The sequence below is a fragment of the Rhinopithecus bieti genome, unplaced genomic scaffold, assembly GCF_001698545.2.
Source record: "Rhinopithecus bieti isolate Rb0 unplaced genomic scaffold, ASM169854v2 scaffold_9690, whole genome shotgun sequence".
Classification (NCBI taxonomy): Eukaryota; Metazoa; Chordata; class Mammalia; order Primates; family Cercopithecidae; genus Rhinopithecus; species Rhinopithecus bieti.
Genome location: NW_016806622.1, coordinates 1515293 through 1535074, shown reverse-complemented (window position 1 = coordinate 1535074; position 19782 = coordinate 1515293). Strand labels below are relative to the sequence as shown.

At 34.8% G+C, this 19782-nt stretch overlaps 1 protein-coding gene across 9 annotated transcripts in view; it reads right to left on the bottom strand.

Moving 5' to 3' along the window:
* The window catches only part of SLC9B2 (solute carrier family 9 member B2), a 67036-nt gene that overhangs the window by 8403 nt on the left and 38851 nt on the right, over positions 1–19782 (bottom strand). For 6 of the 9 annotated variants that reach the window (XM_017877074.1, XM_017877069.1, XM_017877071.1 and 3 more), the window contains 4 exons: positions 19036–19142; positions 17444–17593; positions 5261–5369; positions 422–558 (listed from right to left, as the gene is read on the bottom strand). In XM_017877074.1, the coding sequence (XP_017732563.1) occupies positions 422–558; positions 5261–5369; positions 17444–17593; positions 19036–19142 (503 nt within the window). The remainder of the gene's footprint in view (positions 1–421; positions 559–5260; positions 5370–17443; positions 17594–19035; positions 19143–19782) is intronic. The other 3 variants (XR_001886556.1, XM_017877075.1, XM_017877077.1) reach the window with 1 other exon arrangement.

The following is a 19782-nucleotide window of genomic DNA, read 5'->3' as shown; positions in this document are numbered from 1 at the left end:
AAAAAAAAAAAAAAAAAAAAAAATCTCCAAACATTAAGGGTGCTATGTTATTTCTATTTTATTCTTTTCTTGGAAGCTATTAACATGCAAAGAGTTAACAACTCTTTCCTTGGGTGACTTAGAGAGTGCTGACTGATGAAATTCAAACTCTTCTCTCCTGTTACTACTGCTTTCTAGTAGAATAGGGATTTACTGGATTTTTACTTGTACCCTGGTGATCTAAGGAAATTTAATGAGCTATCACATTTAAGGAATGAATATACCAAAAAAATAGGTTTTAAAGAATAGATTAGGATAAACTTTTCATAAATCCATTTCAATTATTTATTTTCACTAAATTTAAACAAGCCCTCTGATTCATTATTTCAAGGTGTCATGCAGAAATAGCAGTTAAAATACTAAGCCATCCTATCCATCATACCTGAACTGTGGCCTTTGGAAGCCATGCAAAAGAAATAAATATCTTTTCTTTTAAGTTAAAACCAGCAAAACACACCATCAGAAATGTAGTCAAAATTCGTATCAATACTGCAATGCCTACGGTGGCAACACAAAGGCCTGTAAGAAATATTCAATTTTTAGAAATAATAAAATACTAGGAGAGAAACTGTATCTCATGGTAACTAATTCAAAATAACCATCAACAGAAATAATTTTAAAGCATTAAAAAATTACAAATACAAAATGTTTAGGCAGAATATATAAAACAATTAACATTAAGGATCAATCAGGCTATTTATTTAAAATAAGGTGTTTCCTTAGATTAAAACCAGAAATTAAGCATATTTGAATTCTTATATGGAAGATTTGAATGTTATATACGTATTATGCTTTATAGCAAGAACCATGCTTTTTCATGTGTGTAAGAAGAATTTATTAAATGATACGATTAAATGATAAGTAATAAGCTTTAAGTACTGGGTACACATAAATGTATAATATATAGACTTTGCCTCAAAGTCAGAGGAAGACAGAAACATAAACAACTAATTCATAGATTATACAGGAAGTGAGGTATAAACAAACTGAGAGCATAAAAGAGGGAAAAGTAATATTTTCACCCCAAAAGTCAATAATTCTTTACAGGGTATAAGACCAGAAGTGATATCCAAAGTATTTATGAGCCAGTATGTAGGGAATTAGCCAATCAGAGCTGGCTGGGCACTAACCAATCAGAATAGACACTGGCAGTCTACCACTGTTTCACCATACTGATGTGTAATGGTTGTACTGGTCCCAATTATCCCTGGTTAACATATACAGCTACTCCATGTAGTCCTGTAGAACTCTGTTGATAAAGACAAGTTCATCATCATTTGCCAAACAAGGGATTGTGACTAGTGCTGCTGCATGCTACTGGACCTAGGAATGGTACAGCTAAGATGACTCCTGAGTATTAGGGTGATTTTTAAAAAAGTAACATTTGTTGAGTGTTTACTCTGTGCCAAGTGCTGTACTAAGCTTTAAATGTATTATTTTACTTAGTCCTTACAACCTGTGGGATAAGTATTATTTTATAGTTGAAAAAACCAGAAACTCAGAAAGGATAAGTACTTTTCTCAAAGGGTTGATAAAACATCAGATAGACATGGCAGGAGGATCTGTTGTAAATCTGTCAGATGGCTTTTTTATAGGAAAGTTCTGTGGTTCTTTGTTGAAAGGTATTTCTTCAAGGTTGGAATGTATTCAAAAATATCTGTAGCCTGAAGTATAAGATAAAGAGTTGATACCATTCCCAGAAGGAAACATTGAAAGTTTGAGAAGAGGATGAGAAGGAAGTTTTAGTTGAGTTTGAAGTTTAACAGGACATACAAGTGGTGCTGTCCAATCAACAACTGGATATATTGATTTAGAGATAGTTTGGAATTATACAGTTTACAGTTGATGTCACTAGTATAGATAAGGTTAGAGAAGTGATATAGAGCCAGAGGCACAGAAGGCCTTGGAAAGAACTTTGATAAAGGGCAGTGTTTAAGCTACACGTGGTGTAAGGAAAGGCTCAAACAGCACTGGGAAATAAGAAGTTTAAGAACTTAATATAAAGAAATGTTAGAGGGTCAAAAGCAGCAAATGCTGCTGAAGAGAGATCAAGTAAAGCAAAGACTGGATTTAGCAATATTACCTTGGTGAGATTGGCAGGTTGTGTGATAGGCAGAAGCTGGGCTAAAATGTATAGAAGGAAATGGGAACTGAAGTGGAAAGGGGAATGTAGTGACCTCTTTTGAAAAGTCTGAAAAGAAGATGAGAGAGGTAGCATGGTAGAGATGGGGGGAAGTGAAATAGAGAAATTATATATATATATATATTTATATATATANCCTTTCATTAAAATCACAAAATAAGCAGTTTATAAAAATTGTGTATGTTGTAAAAAAAAGTCTCTTTCTAAATTTGACATGGCAACCTACACATCAGATAAAGGACTAATATCTTGAATCTATAAAAAACAAATCAAGGGCATTCCAAAGTTAACTGAAAAACTAGTTCAAGCCATGATGGGAAGGAGAAGCCAGACATGCCTCATTATATACACCTCCCTTTTGGAATTACTGATAGAACAGGCTCTTTAAGTCTGGTAAGAAACATTTACAGTTTATTCTCTCTGCAGCCTGCTCCCTGGAGACTTCATCTACATGATAAATCCTTGGTCTCCACAGCCCCTTATTGCAACCCAGGTATTCCTTTCTGTTGATAAGTCTTTCAACCAATTGACAACCAGAAAATTGTAAAATCTACCTATGACCTGGAGGTTCCCACTGCAAGTTTTCCTGCCTTTCTGGACCAAACCAATGTACATCTTACATGCACTGATTGATGTCTCACGTCTCCCTAAAATGTATGAAACCAAGTTGTACTCTAATTACATTGGGCACACGTCATCAGGACATTCTGAGGCTGTGTCATGGGCGCATCCTTAACCTTGGCAAATGTAAACTTTCTAAATTGACTGATAGATACAAGTATCTGTTTCAGGTACTTTTGGTTTACAATCCAAAAGAAAATGAATTATTCTACCAAAAAGTCACCAGCAGTCATATGTTTATTGCAGCACTATTCACAATAGCAAAGATGTGAAATTAACTCAGATGATCATCAATGGTGGACTGGATAAAGAAAATGTGGTACCTAAACATGATGGAATACCACACAGCCACAGAGCCACACACCATGGAATACTACACAGCCACACAAAAGAATGAAATCATGTCCTTTGCAGGAACGTGGATGCAGCTGGAGGCCGTTATGCTAAGTGAATAGGCACAGAAACAGAAAACCAAATACCATATGTTCTCACTTATAAGTAGAAGCTAAACACTGGGTACACATGGGCACAAAGATAAGAGCAGTAGACAATGGAGGTTTCAAATGGTGGGGGAAGGATGGAGGGGAGCAAGGGTTGAAAACTGACTTATTGAATACTATGTTCGCTATTTAAGTGACAATGGGATGATTAAAAGATGGCGTACATACATTCAGCATTACTCAATATACCCCTGTAACAAATCTGCACGTATGACCCATGAATCTCAAATTTAAAAGTAAATTTTAAAAAGTAAATACATTTTGGCATGTCCTTTAAAATGTACTCTCAAAATAAAAAGATTTTTAAAAACTACAATTATTTAAAGAGTAGCTTAAAAAACTTTATTTCAAGAGGCAAAATTTTCACGAATTGTGCTCTTTTGGCCCCTAATATAAAAGTTATCAAAGGTACCTTTTCTGCGGTGCATTTAAAACCATTCATAGTAAATGAATCATTTAGAAGAGCAAAAGAGGTTGCCTGTTTATTGTTTTCAAAATTTTCAGTTCACAGCACACATTTATAGATCAGTTTACTGATGAAAAATATTTATATTAATTAGAATTATCAAGCATAGGTTTAAAATACCAGCAGTGACCATTTTCTAACCAAAGTAGTTTCAAAAGACACAATATGCTAGCTCCAGCATTCAGATTTTAATTGATAGTTCCAGGCTTCAAACTTAGGTTTTTCTGATTTCAAAGTCTTTATCCTAGATATACTATAATGCAGCCACCCATAGTACATAATGAAATGTATTAGGTACTGACCAAATATATACTTCACTGTGACCAATACAATTGCAAAATAGCTAATGTAATTTACTGTGTAGCCGAGATGGATAGGTAGATAAACAGAAGATATATATATATGTGTGTGTGTGTATATATATATATATTTATATATATACAATTTTAACATATTATTTTAATACACATTATTTTAATTGTAGTAAAATACACACAACATTCACCATCTTAATGATTTTTATGTGTATAGTTAGTATCATTAAGTATATTCACATTATTATGCAACCAATCTCCAGAATTTTTTCATCTTGCAGAATTTAAACTCTATACCCATTAAACAACAACTATCCATTTCCCTCTACTCCCAGCCCCTGGCAAGTACCATTTATGAGTTTGACTACTCTGGATACCTCATGTAAGTGGAATCATACAGGGTTAGTCTTTTTGTGACTGGCTTATTTCACTTAGCATAATGTTCTCAAGGTTCATCCATGTTGCAGCATGTGTCAGAAGAGAAGCATTTTTTTTTTAAAGATAAGAGAGATTGGAGACTAAATTCTGAAGAGAAGAAAATTGTGACATGGGTATTTATGATGTATGAGAAAAGGAAAGAATCCATACACAAGATTCGGAAGGAGGTAGCCAGAGATAGGATTCCTAGTATGGATGGAAGAATACTGTGATGGAAGGAAAGGAGGAAATAATGAGTACATGTATGAAAATTAATTTTTAAGTGCAGTGTTTTGAATCAAGAGAGTTTTAATATGATGGCTTTTGAATGTATGAATAAATAAAATAATTAATGAACAACCAGGCATTTCTGTCCCATGGGTACAAACTATAGAATTAAATAGTTGTCTTTAAAATTCTCGCTCTCGTTCAGGACAAGGCTAGATGAATATTCTTACCCTTGGAAAAAGAATTGTAAGGCCTGAATTTTCTGGGTAGTGGTCAGCAGTGTCACTTTTATATACAAGGAACAATATTAAATGAGTAAAATATACTGTCTTAGATGATCAAGCATTATTTTCTAACCAACTACTCTAAAAAACTTAGATCATAATTAACTTTTTATATAATTTTGACAATAGGAACCACTGTACACATACCAACTGGAGATATTTCAACTGAATATATAAAGTAGATTTTATTGGTAAGTAGGTTGACCAAAAAAGGTGAATTTTAACAAAATACACTTTTAAATTCTTACCTACAGTTTCTGGTCTGAGAGATGCAATAGATACCTCTGCTCCAATTAGTCCAAAAAGAAGGGGTTGAAAAATGTCCCAGGCAACTGCAATTATCTTTTCAACCTCTGCCTAAAAGAACAATAAAACACACACAGATTTTTATTATGTGAAGTTACAAATGCAAAGAATTTTATTAATTTGAGGTTTGAATTATTTGGCCTGAGATAAGCTTTATTTCTGTGCCATCTATAACTAAAAGGTTAGCTAGAACAGAGCAAAAAAATTGCATGAAGATCTTTCTAATACAGTTAAGATACATTAGGTGTTTTAGCATTCTAAATATTAGTTTGCACATGGATGTTAATAAAAAGATTCTTAAAATCTTACGAGGACTCCTACTTCTGAATACATCGTGTGTGTGTGTGTGTGCATGTGTGTATACATATTGTAATATATAGTAGTGTTTTGTAGTTTAAAATTTTATGTCACCTTTCCTTCAACAATATGATTCAGAGAGCTTGCAATATTGGTACATATATGTAGATATGCCCCTATTACTGCTGCATAGTAATCTACAGTATGGAAGTACCATAGTTTATTCAATAATTTCTTTATTGACAGATCTTTAAATTGTTTCCAGTTTTATCTGTACAAAAAAATAGTTTATCTCAAATCATGCACAAGAGTAAAATCCAGGTTTACTAAAGTGATTATCAGTGCAATTTATCACTTTATTGCCCATTATCTCCAATTCCTCTTTCACTGTTGCTCCACAGAATATACAGCTGGGCCTTTAAAATATTTTTCCTTTGCCAGGTAGCACCATGTTAAACTTTGTCAGTAGAGTGTGCTAAAGAGATATTGCATGCTGAAGGTGCTTTTCTTCCTGGTTTCTATGGCTCTTCCTATCAAGATCTTATAGCTTGCACTGGTGGCTTTAGCTCTAGATTCCTGCATCCCAGGTGGCTTTTCCAGTATCAGGGTCCTACAGTTCATGCAGCCAGCAGCACCTAGTGGCCATTAGGTTCCCTAGCATACTCCTGGGGCAGTTTCATAGCAGATTCTCTTGATCAAGATACCTCCCCATTCACCCTAGGGGATGGATCTCCTGCAAATTGGGAAGGTAGATTTTCAGCAAATTCTGCAAGCACAGCACCACAGCGACTTCTCTAGGCTCTGACAAAGTCTGGATCTCAGCCCTGCAGGCAGGAATGAGGAGGAGACAGGCTTAAGGGGATGATCTATTATAGCCATAGGCATAGCTATTCCTATATTCTTTAAGGATGTCTTCACATCTTACTAGCCAATATCTTGTTACTCGAATCCCTGGTTTGGTTAATAATCAACTTTTCCTATTCCAGTTACTATGTGATTTCTCTTTCCTCATGGGACTCTAATTGATACAAGAACTAACTTTGTAACACATAATGCCAAAGACTCTAGGAAAACAGTGACACAACTGACTAGAGTAAAATTAAAATGTGCTGTGGAGAAAGAAGCCATAAACCAAAAAAGTGCAAACTAGAAGAAAATATCTGTACCATGTATAACAGAATAAGAAACATTAGCCAATCAATAAAAAAAGACAAAGACAGTAATAGAAAAATGGGCAATGAACCCAGAGACAACATCATTATACTGAATAGGCAAAAGGGGGAAGCATTCCTTTTGAGAACCAGAATAAGACAAGGATGCCCACTTTCACCACTCCTATTTAAGCAGAGTACTGGAATTCCTAGCAAGAGCAATCAGGCAAGAGAAAGAAATAAAAGGCATCCAATTAGGAAGAGAGGAAGTCAAACTATTTCTCTTCACAGATTATACTATACCCAGAAATACTATACCAAGAATAATATAGAGATGCTATACCTAGAAAACTTCATAGTCTCTGACCAGAGGCTTCTAGATCTTCTAGCAAAGTTTTAGGATAAAAAACCAATGCACAAAAATCAGTATTTGTATACACCAATAACGTACAAGCTGAGAGCCAAATCAAGAACATGATCTCATTCACAATCGCCACAAGAAGAACAAAATATCTAGGAATACAGCTAACCAGGGAGGTAAAAAATCTCTGCAATGAGAATTACAAAACATGGCTGAAAGAAATCAGAGATGATACAAATGGAAAAACATACCATGCTCATGGATAGGAAGAATCAATATTGTTAAAATGGCCATATTGCCCAAGGCTATTTACATATTCAATGATATTCCTATCAAACTACCAATGGCATTTTTCACAGAATTAGAAACAAAAATTCTAAAATTCATTTGGAATCAAGAAAGAGCACGAATAGCCAAAGCAACACTAAGCAAAAAGAGCAAATCCAGGGACAGCACACTACCGAACTTCAAACTATACCACAAGGCTACAGTAACTAAAACAGATGGTACTAGTACAAAAACAGACACATAGACCAATAGAACAGGCTAGATAATCCAGAAACAAAACTGCACACCTACAACCATGTGATCTTTGATAAAGCTGACAAAAACAAGCAACTGGTAAAGGACCCCCTATTCAATTAAATGTGCTGGAATAACTGGCTAACCATATGCAGAAGATTGATGCTGGACCCCTTCCTTACACCATATACAAAAATCAATTTAAGATGAATTAAAGACTTAAATGTAAAACCAAAAACTACAAAGCCCCTAGAAGATCCAGGAAATACCATTTTGGACACTGGCCCAGGCAAAGACTTCAAGATGAGGACTCCAAAAGCAATTGTGACAAAATCAAAAATTGACAAGTGGGACCTTATTAAACTAAAGAGCTCTGCACAACAGAAGATACTACCAATGGAGTAAACAGATAACCTTTAGAACAGGAGAAAATATCTGCAAACCATGCATCTGACAAAGGTCTAATGTCCAGAATCTTTAAGAAACTCAAACAAATCAACAAGCAAAAAACAACTCCATTAAAAAATGGGCAAAGCACATGAACAGACACTTCTCAAAAGGAGACATACATATAGCCAACAAGCATATAAAAATGCTCAACATCACTAATCATTGGGGAAATGCAAATCAAAACCGAAATGAGACACCATCTCTCATCAGTCAGGATGGCTATTATTATTTTTTTAATATTTAAAATTAACCACAATATCTGAGCTTGTGGAAGTAAACTGGGTGACCAAATGTCAAAGGAAACATAACTGTACATCTTTTGATACTTTTTAATTTTTTGCAAAATTTATTTCAAATTCAGGGACACATGTGCAGGTTTGTTACATAGGTAAACTTGTGTCATGGGAATCTGTTGTACAGATTATTTCATCACTCTGGTATTAAGCCTAGTATCCATTAGTTATATTTTTCCTGATCCTATCCCTCCCACCCTCCACCCTACAATATGCCCCGGTGTGTGTTGCTCTCCTCTACATGTTCATGTGTTCTCATCATTTAGCTCCCACTAAGTGAAAACGTGGTATTTGGTTTTCTGTTTCTATGTTAGTTTGCTAAGGATAACGGCCACCCACTCCATCTATGTCCCTGAAAAGGACATGATCTTCTTTTTCATGGCTGCATAGTATTCAATGGGGTATATATACCACATTTTCTTTATTCAATGTATAATTAACGGGCATTTATGTTGATTTCATGTCTTTGCTATTGTGAATAGTGTTGCAATGAACATACTCATGCTTGTGTGTTTATAATAGAATGATTTATATTCCTTTGGGTATATACCCAGTAATAAGATTGCTGAGTCAAATGCATTTCTGTCTTTGGGTGTTTGAGGAATCACCACGCTGTCTTCCACAATGGTTGAATTAATTTACACTTCCACCAACAGAATGGCTATTATTAAGTAAAAATATAACAGATGATGGTGAGGTTGTGGAGAAAAGGGTATGCTGATACACTGCTAGTGGGAATGTAAGTTAGTTCAGCCAATGTGGAAAGTAGTCTGGAGATTTCTCAAATAAACAGAACTACCATTTGACACAGCCATTCCATTATTGGTTATATACCCAAAGGAATAGAAATCATCCTACCATTAAGACACATGCATGTGTATGTTCATTAAAGCGCTATTCACAATAGCAAAGACATGGAATCAACCTACATGCCCATCAACAGTAGATAGATAAATAAAATGTGGTACAGATACATCATGGAATACTATGCAGATATAAAAAATGAAAAAAGCTGGAGGCATCACACTACTTGAATTCAAACTACACTACAAGGCTACAGTAACTAAAACAGTAATGGTACTGGTACTAAGACAGACACATGGACCAAAAGAACAGGCTAGAGAACCCAGAAATAAAGCTNTGTGGAAAGTAGTCTGGAGATTTCTCAAATAAACAGAACTACCATTTGACACAGCCATTCCATTATTGGTTATATACCCAAAGGAATAGAAATCATCCTACCATTAAGACACATGCATGTGTATGTCATTAAAGCGCTATTCACAATAGCAAAGACATGGAATCAACCTACATGCCCATCAACAGTAGATAGATAAATAAAATGTGGTACAGATACATCATGGAATACTATGCAGATATAAAAAATGAAAAAAGCTGGAGGCATCACACTACTTGAATTCAAACTACACTACAAGGCTACAGTAACTAAAACAGTAATGGTACTGGTACTAAGACAGACACATGGACCAAAAGAACAGGCTAGAGAACCCAGAAATAAAGCTGCACCCTTACGATCATCTGATATGTCACAAAGCCAACAAGAACAAGCAATGTGGCAAGGACTCATATACACTATTTACATATATACCATGGAATACCATGCGGTCATAAAAAAAACAATGAAATCATGTCCTTTGCAGTGACATCAATGGAGCTGGAGGCCATAATCCTAAGCTAATTAATGCAGGAACAGAAAATCAAATACCACAATTATCACTTATAAGTGGGAGCTAAACAATGAGTCCACAGGGACACAAAGAAGGGCCTGATAAACACTAGGGCCTATTTTAAAGTGGAGGGTGGTAGGAGGGTGAGGACTGACAAAGTACCTATCAAATAGTATGCTGGTTGCCTGGGTGACAATATTATCTGTACTCCAAGCCCTTGCAACACATCATTTATCCATGTAACAAACCTGCACATGTACCCCTTGAAACTAAAATAAAAGACGAAAAGAAAAAAAAAAAGAAAAATAGGCAAAACATATGCACAACTAATTCACAGAAGAAGAGCTATAAATAGTCACAAAATCTAAGACACTAATACTGAGTAATCATGAAACACAAATTAAATTGACATGCCTTTTTTTTTTTCAAGGGGAACACCACATTGGAAAATACTAAAAGTTTTAATAATGAAAAGTATTCATGACTTTGTAAGGAAACTTACCACTTGACAGGACGGCAAATTGATAATGCTTTTTTGGAGGGCAATTGAGCAGTACCTGTTATACTGTCTAAGAATTTACATAGAACAGATTTTCTCATAACTAAAAGAAGCTGTATTTTGGATGACATTTCAATGCTTATAATTACACAATTTAAGGATCTGCAATATATACACCAGGTCCTCAAATAATGTCGTTTCTTTCAACGTTGTTTCTCTCCAATAATGAGAAAAAAGAAATCAATTCTTCATGTTCTCCCCATATCTGCAAGCATTTTCTGTAATTTGGTTTCCTCCTAAATCCCAAAGATGTTCTCATTAGGTGAACTGATGTGTCTACATGGTCCCTATCTGAATGAGTGTGGGTGTGTGTGAATGCACCCTGTGATGGGATGGCATCCTGTGTAGGGTTGGTGGCTCCCTTGTGCCCTGAGCCTCTGCGATAGGCTCAGGCCTATTATCTTACTTCTTTTTATTAACCTTTCTGAAATGTATGTGTAGATCACAATTATTTCAATGTTTAATACTCACAGTGTTTTGCTTTTTATTCAGAAGTTTGGTGATGTTTTTGTGACCAGAAATACGCCTTAGGAACTTAGCTCTTGTTTATATCAATTGGCCTATGGTAAAATTGGTTTTGTTATTTGTCCTTTCACTTCAAGTTGCAGCTTCTGAGAACCTACTGACAGTGCTAAAATGAGGACTACTAATATATTCAGCAGTTTGACAAAGAAGGATTACAATGTTTCTTTGTATTCTTTATTTGTATTATTTCTGGTGTGTTTATAAGGGGAAGATTCTATTTCCATTCAGCTTACAAGTGTTGAAAGAGAGCATATGTGAGGGCATTGGTTGATTTATTTAATAGTTCTATTTCTATAGCGTGCAAAATGTTGTTTTCATCAGATAACAAGTTAGGTTTGAACCTTCCACCACTAACTGCAAGCCACTTGCCTCTCAGTACCTCACTTTCTCATCTGTAGAACAAAAGGTATATATTAGATAACATCTAAGATAATTTATTATGTAAAGACTAGTTCTGCCAAAACTACGATCTAGTTAACACCCTTCCACATATCTTTAAATTTTACTTTTTAATTTAGTTTTTTGAGTATATTATAGCTAAAGGTAAGACTTTTTTTTTTTTTTGAGGCAGAGTCTTGCTGTGTCGCCCAGGCTGGAGTGCAGTGGTGTGATCTTGACTCACTGCAACCTTCATCTCCTGGGTTCAAGTGAGTCTCCTGCCTCAGCTTCCCAAGTAGGGTGAGACTACAGGTGTGCACCACCACACCCGGGGAAGTTTTGTATTTTTAGTATAGACAAGGTTTTGTCATGTTGCCCAGGCTGGTCTAAAACTCCTGAGGTCATGTAATCTGCCTGCCTCAGCCTCCCAAGTGCTGGGATTACAGGTGTGAGCCACTGCAGCCAGCCAACGTAAGACTTTAGTTGATACTCATTGCAGTAAAGAACAAGAATCAACTCTACTAATTTTAGATTACTAAGGCTTTTGTTGCCATGACTAATTGTTTACGAGAAGTCTTCAAATGTGTTTCATATACTCAGAATACTAATGAAAGTAGGACTAAAAATATTTCTATATCAAATTATTTTTTATTTCTAAAGTGCAGACAAAGGCCAAAATTTGTATTTTGATTATAACACTTTAGACTAGTTGAACATCAGACATGGGCTTATATATTGCAAAACAGAAAAGTCAAAATGTATCTTCTTGTGGGTTTTTCATAATATCAAAACTAAAATGAATTTGCCTATAAAGAAAATGGAGTCACTGAATAGCCTATGTAAAAAAGATAAGCCCAGGGTAATGAAGACTGTGTTGTCCATTGAAAATTAAGGTCATTTGACACGTTTGTATGCATCATTAGTAAGAATGTGAAAAAATATCAATTACTTTGAAGGACCAAGAAAGGAGAAAGTTAAGATAAATGGAAGTTTCCTCATGAGTTGGATATCTACTTAAGTTTACACTTTTTTGAAAGAACATTTTAAGATTCAGAAAATCCAAAATACTGTATCAAAAAAATCTGTAAAAGTCATTAGAAGCAGCACTAGATTTGACAACAAAGAGAAGCAGCTTTAAAAAAGGTGAGTGCATCTGAATACAACAAACAAATGGAAAGATTAATGCTTATAAGAAAACCAAGCACAAAGTATAAAATAATATCAGAAAACTATGGACACAAACAGAATTTTATAAAATATTTTAGCTTTTCAAAGTCTAATAAGTTAACAACAATACTGCTACAGCACTGTAGAATTGACAAGTGTGTCATTCCATTTTCTCACATAATAGTTACAGCAATTTTTTAGATGATTATTGTATTCACTTTAGAGTTGAGAAAACTGACTATTTGAGAAGGCAAATGACTTGCTTGGGATTATACAGCTAGAAAGTCGTAGAACTGGGATTGGCATCCCAATCTCCATATTTTAAATCTTATGCTCTTAGTATGATATCATGCTGTTCTGGAGGTAACTATAAAAATAATAAGAGTTATTATTTACTGAATGTATTCTATGATTAAGCACTTTTCTTAGTGCTTTGTATAGGTTATTTTACCTAATCCTCCAGTCAGTGAAGTTGTTTGTCATCATCACTGGGAAGTTAAATAACTTGTACATGGTCAGACACACCTAGTAAAAGCTGTAGAGTTGAGATTGGCCTGAGGAGTTGGAGCTCTTGGCCCTATGCTATCCTTTAGAATAAGGTAAGAAAAGGAATCCAAACTCAGGACTTTGGTTTGGTTCCTACAGGAATAAGAACTTTCCTGAGTACTAAATTAGAAAAGATATGGAGAGTGCCTGCCGCATGACAGAGTCAATAAACATTACTTTTCCTTCCTTTCTTTGGGGAACCATGTTGATATATTCAAATGGTGTATTCTTTTTTTTCTTTTTTCTTTTTTTTTTGAGACGAAGGCTTGGTCTGTCGCCCAGGCTGGAGTGCAATGGCACGATCTCGGCTCACTGTAACCTCCGCCTGCTAGGTTCAAGCAATTCTCTGTCTCAGTCACCTGAGTAGCTGGGACTACAGGCGTTTACCACCATGCCCGGCTAATTTTTTGTATTTTTAGTAGAGATGGGGTTTCACCATGTTGGCCAGGCTAGTCTCGAACTCCTGATCTCATGATCCGCCCGCCTCAGTCTCCCCAAGTGCTGGGATTACAGGTGTGAGCCACCGCATCCAGCCTCAAATGGTATATTCTTATCCTGGCTCTGCCACTTACTTTTTGTCCTCTGGTCAAATATTTTTGAACTTCACAATATACTTAGTATTTGTAAGCCTTGGTATCCTGATTTTAAAAGTTGCTGTAATATTTACCTTTCAAGATTATTGTTAAGAATAAATAACATATATTTCACTAACAAAGAGCTCTTCAAAAAAAAATTAAAACTATTATAAGAGACTGATAGATCTGACTACATTAAAATGTAAAATATCTAAGTGTTAAAAGTGAACAACATAAAAAGGTACAAAGATAACTTAGACTTTTGTTGCTGGGACTAATCGTTTAACAGAAGTCCTCGAATATATTTCATACACTCAGAATAGTAATGAAAGTAGAAGGACTAAAAAGATTTCTGTATCAAATTATTTTTTATTTCTAAAGTGCAGACAAAGGCCACAATTTATATTTTGATTATAACACTTTAGACTAGTTGAACATCAGACATGGCTTATATATTGCAAAACATAGAAAAACACAGAAAAGTTACAACGTATCTTCTTGTGGGTTTTTCATAATGTCAAAACTAAAATGAATTTGCCAATAAAGAAAATGGAGTTATTGAATATGCTGTGTATAAAAGATAAGCCTAGAGTCATGAAGACTGTCATCACTTATATAGATGTGTGTATTGGGGGTGTATCTTACAGATGGATAATCAACACACATTATGCTTTGGAAGATAATGAACAAAAGACCTATCAAAGAAAAGAAAAAAAAAAAAGTGGCTAAATATGTGAAAAACTGTTTAATTTCACTGTTTAAAGAAACACAAAATAAACAAGATGCAACTTTTTACCTATCAGTGTGGCTAAAGATTAAAAGGAATAATTTTTTTTTTTTTGGGATGGAGTCTCGCTCTGTCGCCCAGGCTGGAGTGCAGTGGCCGGATCTCGGCTCACTTCAAGCTCCGCCTCCCGGGTTTACGCCATTCTCGTGCCTCAGCCTCCCTAGTAGCTGGGACTACAGGCGCCCGCCACCTCGCCCGCCTAGTTTTTTTGTATTTTTTAGTAGAGACCGGGTTTCACCGTGTTAGCCAGGATGGTCTTGATCTCCTGACCTCATGATCCACCTGTCTCGGCCTCCCAAAGTGCTGGGATTACAGGCTTGAGCCACCGCGCCCGGCCTAAAAGGAATAATATTTTAAGCCAGTGGTTCACAGTGTAGTCCCTAGACTGGCAGCACGAGCCTCTTCTGGAAATTAATTAGAAGAACAAATTCTCAAGCCCCACCACAGTCTAAAATCAGAAATTTGCAATAGGGCCCAGAATTCTAATTTAACAATCCTTCTAGGTAATTCTGCTAAAGTTTGAGAAAACTGTTCTAAGGTGAAGTTGTAATGAGCCAGGTACTTCATATTTTACTGGAAGAAAAGTAAATGGATAGAACTCTAGAAAGCAGTTAGGTAACATGTGTCAAAAACCTCAAAATGTTCATATTATTTGACCCCCAAAATTTACTGTTAGGAATATTCCTTAAGGAAGTGATCAATTTCTGATCATTTCAGCATAATTTAAAGTAGCAGAGACTGGAAATAACCTTATAACTATACATAAAGGAATGAGCTAAAAAAAAAAAACCAACTATGGTGCATCCATGTGTGTAGATAAAGAGATTCACATAGGAGAGTTACTAGAGGTAAATATTTTAAAAAATGTTAATAGTTATCTTTCTGGTTGTGGGGTTACACTGACCTTCTATGTAGCAGGGCTACAGGAAATATAAACAAAGGGAACAATGGTTTGGTTTATAAGAATCATATCTAGATAACCACATTACAGTTTCTCTGAATACAGTGTAATTGGAATTGATTAAAATTTCCCTTTCCCTCCTTTTTCTTTCTGTGCTCTTATCCAGTGCCCACTTGCAGGAGGTATCAGTCTCTCTTTGATTTCCCTGTTGCTAAAACTGTTTTTATGCTCTGTTTCAATGATATTGCTCCTTCTCATTGTTTATTCTTTTTATGCTATCATTTATGAATTTAGAAACTAAATTTTAAACTGTAAAAGTTTAGAATTATGTTTTAATACACATGGTAAGTGTTACTCAAACAGATGTCAAAATATAAAATTGTGTCATGCACAATAATGCTACAGTTGTACTATAGCATAGTATAAGTCACCTTGGAGTCAAATAAATCTGAGCCTAAATCTCAGTGCCATTTTCTAATTTTGTGACCTTGGACATATTATTTAAGTCTTTCTGACTTATAGCTTCTATAAAGTAGAAATCATAATACTTTTCAAAGATATTTTGCAAAATAAATGACCACATCCACTTAGTGCCTCATACAGAGCCATACAGAGTAGCAATAAAATTTATTAATTCCTTTTATCTTTTACCCATGACAGTATAATATAATGAGTTGCTTTCAATTTGAGCAAGATTTTTAAAGAGGTGGTGACAGAAAGCATTTCTGTTACACTGTTATGAGAATGAATGTTATTTACCCAAAATGAATGCTGTCTATGGAAGATCCTCACAAGATCCACTTAATTGAGTTATGATTATATATCTCATCTCAAAATTTATAACGTTTCCATATTTTTCATATGGCATTATTTTAATTACTTAAGCTTAATTATTTTGAACAGCTGTCTTCAGGCTTTATAAGATTATCTCAAAATGATACAGCTGCATTTATTTTAGGTCACCGACATCTTTGTTAAGCAGAATAGCATACGATCCTATCAAGTTGAAATCTACAAAAATGCATCTGGAAATTAAAATAAATAAATGACAACCAGTGAATTTCCATAATACATATAAACCAAATGAACATTCTTAATCTTGAAAATCAGTATGAAAACCAAAGCAACCTTATAAAATGGCAAAGGCTTTTGAACAAACTGGGTAGTAATCATATGAAAATATGATTAGCATTGCGCATAAATAAATGAAAATCAGAATAATGAGATATATTTTTAATTCATATCAGCAAATATCTCAAAGACTTATACTCAGATCAGAAAACAGATCCTCTCACATAATATTGGTAAAACATAAATTGGTACAGTCTTTTAAAAGGTCAAATTGATATTATCAAAAGTATAAATGTGAGTCCTCTTTCCTAGAGCAATCTTATTTCTAGAAATTTATTGTATAAACTAAAATATATACTATATTTTGTTGATTTTAAGACACATATTTTTATATTTTAACATTTCTGAAATTAGAATGTTATGTTATAGTTTAATTGGCACTAATTTTTTTCTTTCTTGATGGCATATGAAATAATTGTGTTTTTTACAATTGACAGACTCAGAGTTTATGAAATATGGTATGTAAGGATATATTATTGAAGCACTGTTTATCTTGGCAGAAAACTAGAAGCAACATAAATATCTATAAAATGCAATACTCTGTAGCCATAACAAAGAATAAGGAAGGCATTACTGTAGTATGACCATGATATATTTTAAGTAAAGGCATCAAGTTATAGATTGATGTGTAAGGAGAAAAAAAAGATGAACACTGGGTGTACATTTGCATATGCATATAATACAGCTTTTATAATGAAATATTTTATTAATTTGATACTAAGAAAGTATCTGGAAAGCAAACTTAATCTCATTAGAAAAGAGTCATGAGCAGAAAAACTTAAAATGAAATTCACCTTTTCGCTGGTCCATCCCATGCCTGCAAGGAAAGCCATGACCAACGTGCACAGTCCTCCTGATCCAGGGAAACCAAAATGCACACTGCTGAACACAGCTAGCACAGACAACCCCAGCACAAGGAATGTTCTCTTATACACAAGTTTGTCCTTTAGGAGAAAAAAATTCATTTGCTCCATTATTTCAAATCCCTGATTTTTAACAATTGATTTTTTTTCCATATCTAGGATTTAGAAAGAAAATAAAAATTAAAATATCTATATAAATAGACAAAACAAGGGCACTACATAACATTTACTTTCTTTTCTTCAACAAAAGCAGAGTTAGCACACTGCAAAGGTGAACTCTTCTTTCAGGAACACCAATTCTTTTCCTCTGCAGTTATCAATGCAGAATTTAACAGGACTTAATGAAGTAGCAGAAAAAAAAGTACATGAGCTTTGGAGCTGGACAGACCAAGGTTAAACTTATATCTTTTATACATCATTGGCGTATGTAGTGGTCACATTACTTAACCTCTCCAAGCTTTGTTTCCTGAAAGCATTTACATCATAGGGTTTGTGTAAAGGTTAAATATATATCTCTATTATTTTCAGGCTCTATGTTTACTGTTTTAAATTTGACGCCCCCTTGGTTTTTCTTTCTAAATCTTTGAAAACCAGGAAGCTTTAAGAGGTTCTAGACTGACAGTAGTTTTTGTTGCTGTTGTTTTAAAGTCTAAGAACCGTGTACCTTTTTCCCTTTACTTTTCCCTACCCAGGCTTTTAAACTTCTTGATCACTTTAGAAAGTAGGTCTTTAAAAGTGCTTGACTTGGCAAAGGCATGAAGCTCTGAAGGTGAATTACCTGAGTTCATTCCCAGTTCCACTGCTTTCTAGCTATGTGACTTTGTTCAAGTCACTTATCCTGCCTAAGCCTCAATTTCCTTATCAGTAAAATGGTCATAGTAATAGAAATCTCTTTCTGAACTATTTTGTGGGTTGTACTAGAGCAGTGCTTTCCAACAGAATGTTTAGTGATGATGGAAATGTTCTGTATCTGCTATAGTCACATGTAGCTAGTGGCTACTCTACTGAACAAAGTGGCACTAGATGATGACTGACTGATTTATGTATGTGTGTATGCATGTATGTATTAGATATGGGCTCTTGCTATGTTGCCAGACTGGACTCAGACTCCCAGAGGGATCCTTTTGCCTCAGCCTCCTGAGTAGCTGGGACTACCAGGCCTGGCTAGAATCTAAGGTATTTTGATACTAAAAAAGGGTACAAAAAAGCTACTACACATCTGTGTTTAGTTGAGTATTATGAACATTTAAAAAACTTGCATATCCTATTACTTTGGAACTGATATTTGTTTTACAGTGAAATTTGAAATGTACAGAATATAAAATAGAAACCCATTACAGGACTGCATTAAAATCTTCCATATTGAGCCCACTTCATAAATCTCATGGATGGCAGTGAGCAATTTTAAAATGAGGGACCACTTGCACAAACATGCCCTTCACATCTGTCTTTGAAGGAAGTGTTCTAGAATGTTTTCCCAATGATATTTAAGAGCACAACTTTCCCACATATTATTTTTTCACCTGGTCACAGCTTGGAAAGTACTGAATGAAAAATCCAAGAACAGATCCAGTTGCCACACCAATTACCACCTCCAAAACTCCTCTGAGGACGTTAAAGACAGTGGAGCCTGAAAAATACATTTAAAAAAACTTAAGAGCTCTAAATCCAACAAATAAAAGTTTTATTCCACAATCATCAACATAAAGCATCTAATTACAAAGAAGAAAAATTTTAAAGACAGTTTCTGCTTTCCACATTCTTAAATATGTAAGTAGAACCTACATTTCCCCCCATAGCATATAGGATTTAGGAAACTTTAATTAAAAAATTTTTTTGTTAGCACATTGTGCAGAAAATTATATTAAAGCTTCTCCACACATTAAGCCCTTCTTCACAGACTGTCCTAAGAAAAAATGTACTAACTAGTTTCTGTGGTCTCTTGTTATTATGGCAATCATCCTTCTTATCTAAATAAAATTACCTCTGAAGTAATTTTATTTAGGTAGGATAGCTTTCTACCAGGTAATGCTATGACTGTTAAAAGCATCTAGCTGTGATAGTAGCATTATGCTTAAGCTATTGTGGCAATAATTCACTATGAATGTGTAGAAAGTAGCTAATTAGCTTTAGTCTCTGGTATATTGAGGTGTTAAAAAAAATGTCTTGGGCCCCACCCCTAAAAATCTGATTCAGTAAGTCTGGCAGAGCTCAGATCCAAAAGGTCTAAGGACCACACTTAGTTGGTGGGGTCAGGAGGGGGCGGGGGA